General features: G+C 39.4%; 2 protein-coding genes across 5 annotated transcripts; both read right to left on the bottom strand.

Moving 5' to 3' along the window:
- Positions 1 to 618: 618 nt before the first annotated feature.
- Positions 619 to 4,606, bottom strand: LOC111791676 (AP2-like ethylene-responsive transcription factor TOE3). Of its 4 annotated transcripts, none has more exons than XM_023673116.1 (10): positions 4,266 to 4,606; positions 3,568 to 4,090; positions 3,451 to 3,476; positions 3,324 to 3,354; positions 2,925 to 3,260; positions 2,778 to 2,822; positions 2,401 to 2,698; positions 2,210 to 2,332; positions 1,441 to 1,603; positions 619 to 982 (listed from the first exon to the last, which is right to left on the bottom strand). In XM_023673116.1, the coding sequence occupies exons 2-10, from the start codon at positions 4,068 to 4,070 to the stop codon at positions 942 to 944; spliced, it is 1,566 nt and encodes a 521-aa protein (XP_023528884.1). In that variant the 5' UTR covers positions 4,071 to 4,090; positions 4,266 to 4,606; the 3' UTR covers positions 619 to 941. The 4 variants fall into 4 exon arrangements, with proteins under 4 accessions (XP_023528884.1, XP_023528885.1, XP_023528886.1 ...); XM_023673117.1 differs by lacking the exon at positions 619 to 982 and having other exon boundaries at positions 1,077 to 1,603; positions 2,401 to 2,498; positions 2,592 to 2,698; positions 4,266 to 4,601; XM_023673118.1 differs by lacking the exon at positions 619 to 982 and having other exon boundaries at positions 1,077 to 1,603; positions 2,925 to 3,070; positions 3,173 to 3,260; positions 4,266 to 4,601.
- A 1,433-nt stretch (positions 4,607 to 6,039) lies between these two features.
- Positions 6,040 to 8,190, bottom strand: LOC111791677 (60S ribosomal protein L4-like). The gene is made up of 2 exons (XM_023673120.1): positions 7,025 to 8,190; positions 6,040 to 6,373 (listed from the first exon to the last, which is right to left on the bottom strand). The coding sequence occupies exons 1-2, from the start codon at positions 8,129 to 8,131 to the stop codon at positions 6,260 to 6,262; spliced, it is 1,221 nt and encodes a 406-aa protein (XP_023528888.1). The 5' UTR covers positions 8,132 to 8,190; the 3' UTR covers positions 6,040 to 6,259.
- Between the last annotated feature and the right edge of the window lie 234 nt (positions 8,191 to 8,424).

Genomic DNA, 8,424 nt, shown 5'->3' with positions numbered 1-8,424 from the left:
GTCTTAAAACGCGTCTACTAGGGAGAGTAGTCTTAAAACGCGTCTACTAGGGAGAGTAGTCTTAAAACGCGTCTACTAGGGAGAGTAGTCTTAAAACGCGTCTACTAGGGAGAGTAGTCTTAAAACGCGTCTACTAGGGAGAGTAGTCTTAAAACGCGTCTACTAGGGAGAGTAGTCTTAAAACGCGTCTACTAGGGAGAGTAGTCTTAAAACGCGTCTACTAGGGAGAGTAGTCTTAAAACGCGTCTACTAGGGAGAGTAGTCTTAAAACGCGTCTACTAGGGAGAGTAGTCTTAAAACGCGTCTACTAGGGAGAGTAGTCTTAAAACGCGTCTACTAGGGAGAGTAGTCATCCACACCACCCAATATCTGATTTTGATACTATTTATAATAGCCGAATCTACCACGGACAGATATTGTATGCTTTATTCCATTACATATAGTCGTATGCTTCACGGTTTAAAAATGTGTCTAGTAGGAAGAGGTTTCCACGTCCATACATGGAATACTTTGTTCCCTTAGTTGACGTGAGATCTCACGCTATTAGCATCAACGAAATGGAAAAAACGGAACCATAAGAAACAGAGCATCAAAACTCAAATATGGAAGACAAGGAAGTGAAGGAAAGCCATGGTGTAGCTTGCAAGATTAGGGCAAAACCCAAGCAGTTCTACAATCCTTAAGTTCAGTAATAAGGCCAACAACATAACAACATTGTCAATGAAGCTATAAAAGAAAAAAGGAAATGAGTGATATGAACATCCAGTAATCTCAACATACTGAGAATCTTAAAATACATCAATAAATGGGCGTTGAAATAAGGCAGCGGACTCAGACTATGGGTTACCTGTAATCTTTCCGAAACAAAGAAAGAATGATGCATTTGAAGTGAGATATTTGTGTTCCTTCTTCCCATTCCACCCGGTGCTCTCTATCTCTGTTCAACTCCTACAGTAGAAGATTGCTGGGAAATGGGTTTCACCAACACCNATCTCACGCTATTAGCATCAACGAAATGGAAAAAACGGAACCATAAGAAACAGAGCATCAAAACTCAAATATGGAAGACAAGGAAGTGAAGGAAAGCCATGGTGTAGCTTGCAAGATTAGGGCAAAACCCAAGCAGTTCTACAATCCTTAAGTTCAGTAATAAGGCCAACAACATAACAACATTGTCAATGAAGCTATAAAAGAAAAAAGGAAATGAGTGATATGAACATCCAGTAATCTCAACATACTGAGAATCTTAAAATACATCAATAAATGGGCGTTGAAATAAGGCAGCGGACTCAGACTATGGGTTACCTGTAATCTTTCCGAAACAAAGAAAGAATGATGCATTTGAAGTGAGATATTTGTGTTCCTTCTTCCCATTCCACCCGGTGCTCTCTATCTCTGTTCAACTCCTACAGTAGAAGATTGCTGGGAAATGGGTTTCACCAACACCAGATGAAGCTGATGGAATGGCAGTCGAAGAAGAAGAAGAAGGGAATCCTGATGATGCTGCAGCAGAGAAGAGTGGCACGGAGGTTGTTCCACTTGGGTGGCCATGGATTTGCCACTCCCATGACCCAACCCCCATCCTCATCTCTGTTGCTCTTTCCTGCATTTTTTACCAATTTTAATCATCTTACTAATTCAAACATCCATCCAAAACACCTCAAAACTACCCACCTACTCAAATATACCAGAGAGGTTCAAATCTTTCTAACCCCACGTGATAACTCAATCAGTTTAGATATATATCATCGACCAACTGGTTAGTGGTTCAAATCTCTCAACCTTACCACATGGGTTAGAGGCTCAAATCTCTCAATCCCACATGACAGTTCAATTCGTTAAGATATATATCATCGACCAATGAGTTAGAGGTTCAGATCTCTCAACCCCACGTGATAACTCAATCAATTTAGATATATATCATCGACCAATGGGTTAGAGGTACAAATTTGTCTTTTACTTTAGACGAAGAGAGAGAGAAAAGAAAGAAAAAGAAACTAGGTAAAGTATGGTGAGCCCCACATGATAAACAGATATATCTACTCTTATCTACTTAGTACGTGAGGAGCTGAATGTAAACAAAAGAAATATGTACCCTTCAACTGAAATAAATGTGTTTTGTGGACCTCACATAATAAAACAACATACTCACAGAGTTCCTAGGTAAGCTGAATATAAACAAAATGGCGTATGTAGTGATTATTATTACCCTTGAGTTGGGAAAGAAACTGGAGTTTGAAACACTCCAAGGAGAATGGTAATTGGAAGGCACTGCAAAGCTATACGGCTGTGAATGGGATGATCTAATTGCTGCTGAAACAGAGTTCTCAGGCTGCCAGTGGAGATACATGTTAGCCAAGCATCAAAACAAAGCCAAATGCAGCATTGAGAAACAATTACCATAGCTCTTCTCTCAAACATGGCAATGCTCTCACTTTGAGCCTCACAGAGATTTGGGGGAGCAATTCCCAAGTTCAGATCAAGAATCTGGTTGTTCTCTGCATATGGGACATAATCAACACAGTTTTCGATACCGAATGTTAACTCGATCGATCGAGTGACCAAATTGTATAGCCAGAGAAGGAGCAAACCTGCTGTGCCAGCCGCCTCAGAAGCCATCTCTGCAACATAAGAACTGGGTTCAAAGTTTGTGACAGCCTCCTTACCATTGCATTTCAAGGCAGCTTTGTCATATGCTCTGATTAAACAGCAAAACATGAAGTTAAAATGAAATGGTGGAAGCTTGAAAGGGTTAACAAGAATGATTTTAAGAAGACCTTGCAGCCTCAATCTCACTATCAAAGAGACCAAGATATATGTACCTACAAGGAGGAAAAAGCCAATAAAAACAGCTCAATTCAAGACAAAAACACAGAAAACAAAGTCCTAGGATGTTCTGTCCAAAAGTTAAGAAGAATTCTCACTTCTTGCCCAAGAACTGGCCCATCCGAGCCTCCCATCGCCCACATTTATGCAGAGTGACCCCTCTGTACTTGGAGCTCCCCCTCGAAAATCCAGTGCTATGGCGGCGAAGAATATGAACAAACTCTTCCTTGGTAAAATTACTCATCTGGGACATTAATGGCAGCCAAGAGTAAAGCTCTTCATCAATGGCGTTAGAGAAAGAGTTTGAAGTTCTGACAGTAATGAGTATTAACTTAGCCAATCCCACCTGCTTAATATCTTCATCATAATCACTGACATTGAAATTGATATCTGCATCGACCCCTCGAAACTTGATCGCCGCCCGATCATACGCCCTGAAATGGAAAATCCGAATTCTAACACACAAGCAAACGAGAAGATAAATGGTTTGTAGTTACCTAGCAGCCGCGTGTGCAGTATCGAAACCACCTGAAGGGGGAGGAAAACAGCCATGGCGATGAACAAGATTTAGATCAGAAAGAATGAAGAATCGAAGTTTGAACGAAGAACATTAAGAAATCATACCCAGATAAACTTGTTTCCCGCAGTCCCTGTAATGAACAGAAAATGTGCTCAAGAATGGCATAGATGGCGGATTCAAATTCAAGCAACCTAATATGGAGAAGGAATTAAAACCCTTACCAAATATGCGATTCCCATCTTCCTGTTCTTCGATAAAAGGTAACGCCGCGATACTGCGAACTTCGAGACCTTGGACCTCGCCGATTCTTCCTCATCGGCTGATGCTGTTGTTGCCCCGGCGGTGCTGTTATTCGCCGCTCCGGCGCTCCCCCCCAATAGTGAAATTCCGGCGGAGAAACCTCCAGCCACTGCTTCTGAGAACTCGAACCAGAAGATAACCCGCCTGTTAATGGAAAAAGCTCCATCGTCTGATCGCGGTGGTTATCGGAAATACAGAGTGACTTGGCCGTTAAGTTTTCCTGAACCGCGCAGTCCTTACCGAAGGCGAACGGGAAAGCTTCATCAGCGTTGGAAGATGAGTCCTCGTCGCCGGTAGTGCTGGCAGAAAGATCGCCGTTAAAGCTACCGGCGCTTTCCATTCTGATCGCCGGAAACTGGAAAAGCCTCTCAGTAACCATCTCAACCGAATCAGAGGAAACAACTTGGAGGTTAAGATCCAGCATTGGGTTTGAAGCTCCACGTTCTGCAAAAGCCATCGAAATCAAAGCATAATTGGGATCGTATTGAATCAATCCATCACAACTCCACAGTAGTGGTTACAGAAACATAGAAGCATGGTGAAAGAAACTGACAGAAAATGAAGGAAGAAGAAGAAGAAGAAAAACAGAGAGATTGTGAGAAGAGTAGAAAAGGGTCACCAGTAAAGAGAATGATAACTGTTTTAATATGATTGTGAGGGGGCAGAGGAGAGAGAAAGGGAGAGAGAAAGTGGGAGAAGCCGTTGTTCTATTGGAGGTGGAGCTCGATTTCCACGGCGGATGGAAGAAAAAGGGGAGTGGAGAAAAAGGGGAGAAGTGGGGGACTCACTTCTTCTTCCTCTCTTTCTCTGTGGTGTTTGAAAGAAAACAAGGGAGACTGTGTGGAGGTTAAATCAATCAGACCAATGGACACCAATTGTGACTCAGACCACTCTCTCTCTCTCTCTTTTCCTTTTTAAAGTTTGAGTTTAAAATACATTTTTTTACTTTAATTTAGTACAACCTTTTTTAAGCAATTAATGGCATATTTTATGGAAATTTAATAATCCTTTTTTTAGTACTTCATTCATCTTTCCATTTCAAAATTTTGTTCATCATTCCAATTAATCAATATGGAAATTTAATAATCGGGACATTTTCTTACAATATGTATGATTGAGCTACCTATAAGGAAGGTACACGTTTTTTATATAGATAGTAACTTAAATTCTCTTAAACTTTTCTCTATAACTTTATCATTGGAATCGCTCTTGTTTTAAAATAGTTTTGTTTATTCATGAATCTCTGCTTAACTCGAGCATTAGAATTTGTTTCCTAAGACTTAGAAGAGTGTCGTGTATAAATTGTTTAAAATGTTGAATTATTATTTTATCATTTTTCTTTTGAGATTTTATTTTTTTTTAGTGAATTTACAAAATGTAGATTAATTCTCAAAACATTCCCTTTTTTTTTAATAACCATTTTTTTATTTTGCCCAACTACCAAAAATAGTGTACTTAAATGTGACATACCATTTGTTTATTTTTTTATTATTTTATCAGTTTTTTTTTTCTTCATAATTACCNTAGGAAAAGGAAGGTCCACTTTTACATGGAGCTTGAAAATTTTGGCAATGGGCATTAACCATTTCTAAATATTTTAATGAATAATTACCCAATTGGAAACTAAATGTGTTTTTTAATTAATAAATAACAACATTTTTTAATAGAAAGCAAAATCAGCCACTAAACCATTGATGCCTAGAGACAATACAAGATTAATCTATTAATATAAAAAAATCCCAAGAAAGGATTATAAATATAAATTATAAGATTAAAACTTTTCTAATAATAATAATAATAATAATAATGAAATTAAAGAGAAAACATGTGTTTTATTATGGTCAGAGAGACAGAATCATGTACGGTACGGTGCACTGGAATTTAATGTGAATAGCTTTTTGTGGTACAATAAATTGTAACATTGTCATTGATAGGACATCAACTTTTTAAAGACAAAACCTTGGGGATTAAACACACTCTTATTACATTAACAATTACCATTTTTAATTCTTAATGCAAATAATATATATATATTGATTTTACAAATTCATAAGTAAAATTATTAAGATATAATTAATATTGAGATTAAAATCATCTTTGAAATTTGTAATTTTTGTATCATATAGATTGGACCAAGCACCAGAGGACGGCCCAGAAGATACTGGGCCGTCCAGTTGTAGCCCATCTCATTTTATTCTCTCTCTAGGATTGGGCTGCTGCTGGATACAACGTGATTAATCTAAACAAGGCTCATCTGGATCAACCATCAAGATCAATCAATATTGTGCATTGTTCTTCATTGGTTATGAAGAACCCATATATTATATGAGAACTAGTCATTAAATTGCATGAACATTCATACCTAAACTGAAGCCCTATAGTACAAAGATATCTGTAACTATCAAAATAGCAAACAATGGATTCAATTTTAAATATAAGTTTGAAGTGTAAACCAAACACTAAACTGACCTCCCTAAGCTCTTCAGATGTTCAATTCCATTTCCAGAAGTAGACAAGAAAGGGGACAAGAAGGTGGGAAAAGGCAAAAACAACAGATACAAAATTTAATTGACAAACTAATGTCTATGAAGAAATTGTCAAAGAGAAACGAAATCACTGAGACACACCAAGCCACTTGGAGAAATTCTCGAACTCGGTGTAATCACTATCTGAAATCATTGTCTGGTACCATGCTTTGCCTGCTGCCTTTACTGCTGTAGCGTCCTCCTGAACACAAAATCGCCACAACGGTCAACAGGGATCACAGTATCATATCAAGCAAGATTAGGGAACTGACTCTACATTCATCCTAGATAAAAGGCAAGCCACTAACATTTGATCTGTGAAGATGAAAAAGATGACAAACCCAAGAAAGATACACGGAAAGCAGCTTTCCCAATTCAACTATAAATCAAATCCATAACATCCGGGTAGTAAACTTAGGAGACCAGCCAACTAACTGGCAATCCGTTAAATGAAAAGAATGGAGAGCCAATTCACAGATGCTTTCAATGTCATAGGAAACAGATGATATGCATCAATCAATGAAGAGGGATTTGCCAAGAGAAAACAGAGACGTGAAACCTAAAACATGGGCAGCATCCAACTATCATCTATCAAGTTACACAATGACTTACTACAAGTAGTTTAACTAAACTCTAGAATCCAGCAACAAAACAATATGGCTCAAAAACATTTCAATCAAGAAATAGTTGAATGAATGGCTGCAAATATTGAATCGCATTTTAAAATCCTGCCACTATTACAATCGAAGATCAACATTACCAATTTACACGCGAGAAGAACCACCAAAAAATCAATCAAGTACATAGCAATAAAAAACACAGAACCCAGAAAGCCAAATTCAAGAGATAATACCTTCGGGATGATGTTCCTCTTCTTGTCAAGCTTTTCCTTCTTGGCTTTTACACGCTGTGCCTCAGCCAATAAAGACATTCTCCTTGCAGTCTTAGCATATGGGTTGAGCTTCAACATGGCGTTGAGGTTCTTGAGTGGGTTCTTCTTCAATGAAGGTCTCTTCACATCCTTCTTGATGGGTTTAACCACAGATTGAACCTCGTCGGAATTGATGATCCTAGACAAATCAGCATTGACCATTTTGGCCCTCGGAAGCACGTAACCCTTCTTCTTCTCAGAAGACTTCTCAAACGATCCATAAATGGAATCAAGCTTCTCAAAAGCAGTTTTGGTCCAGATAACAAATCTTCCAAGATGACCTCCGGGTGCGAGCTTCAAAAGATTCAGCCTCTCGACATTCACAATTTCAATGCCAGGAATGTTGCGGAAGGCCTTGACAAGCTTAGCACCTTCAGTACCATAAACTATCAACGGACCCTTACGAGAAATATAGCGACGGTTCCTCATCTTACCCTTACCAGGGCGAATGGCGTGACTGTCCTTCGCCTTCTCCGCATCAGGCAATGCACCGATCTGCTTCAAAGCCTTAATCGCAGAAGAGGTTTTCTCGATTCCTTCAGCGGAGTCGCTAATCACAAGCGGCAATTCCGGAACAGACTCGATTCTGTGGCCACGAGCCAAAACCAGAGAAGGAACTGCAGAAGCAGCAATGGCGGAAACAACAGCATACCTCTTTTGATTCACGTTGATCTTTCGGTGCCATCGGCGCCAGATCTTCGTCGGAGCAAACATACGACCTCCACGACACATGTTTCCAAAAGCTCCTTGACCAGCACGGTGAGTACCGCCACCAGGAACACGAGGGATACGAGAAACGGCTCGACCTGTACCCCATGACTCTGCGGAAGTTTGATGACCTGCGCGCTTGCTCACGGCATAGGGTTGGCGTCTGTTCTTAGAAATGTTGGCGTGGACGAAGTTGACGATATCCGGTCGGATAGAGGCTTTCATGACATCGGGCAATGGCACCGTCGGGGCAGCATCGGTTGCCATGTCGCCTTCGAGAGACTGGACGGCGACCAAAGGACGAGCGGCGGCGGCGGCCATTTCGGGCAAGTGAATGCGCAGAACTAGGGCTTTTCTCTATGGAAACGTGGACGGGAGAAATAGATCAATTTATAGCACAGAATTAGGTTTTAAATCGGGACTAATAGTTCTGGGCCCAATTCAGTGCTTACTAGAATGGAAACGTAGCCCTGATTGATCAGCCCGATAGTGAGCTGATCCAAACATTGTTATCATATATATATATATATATATATATATATATATATATATTTTTTTTTTTTTTTTTTTTTTTTTTTTTTTTTTTTTTTTTTTTTTTTTTTTTTTTTTTTTTT

This window comes from Cucurbita pepo, chromosome LG03 (assembly GCF_002806865.2).
Source record: "Cucurbita pepo subsp. pepo cultivar mu-cu-16 chromosome LG03, ASM280686v2, whole genome shotgun sequence".
Taxonomy (NCBI): domain Eukaryota; kingdom Viridiplantae; phylum Streptophyta; class Magnoliopsida; order Cucurbitales; family Cucurbitaceae; genus Cucurbita; species Cucurbita pepo.
Note: the sequence above shows the minus strand (reverse complement) of the source record. Positions and strands in the feature narration are given on the sequence as shown.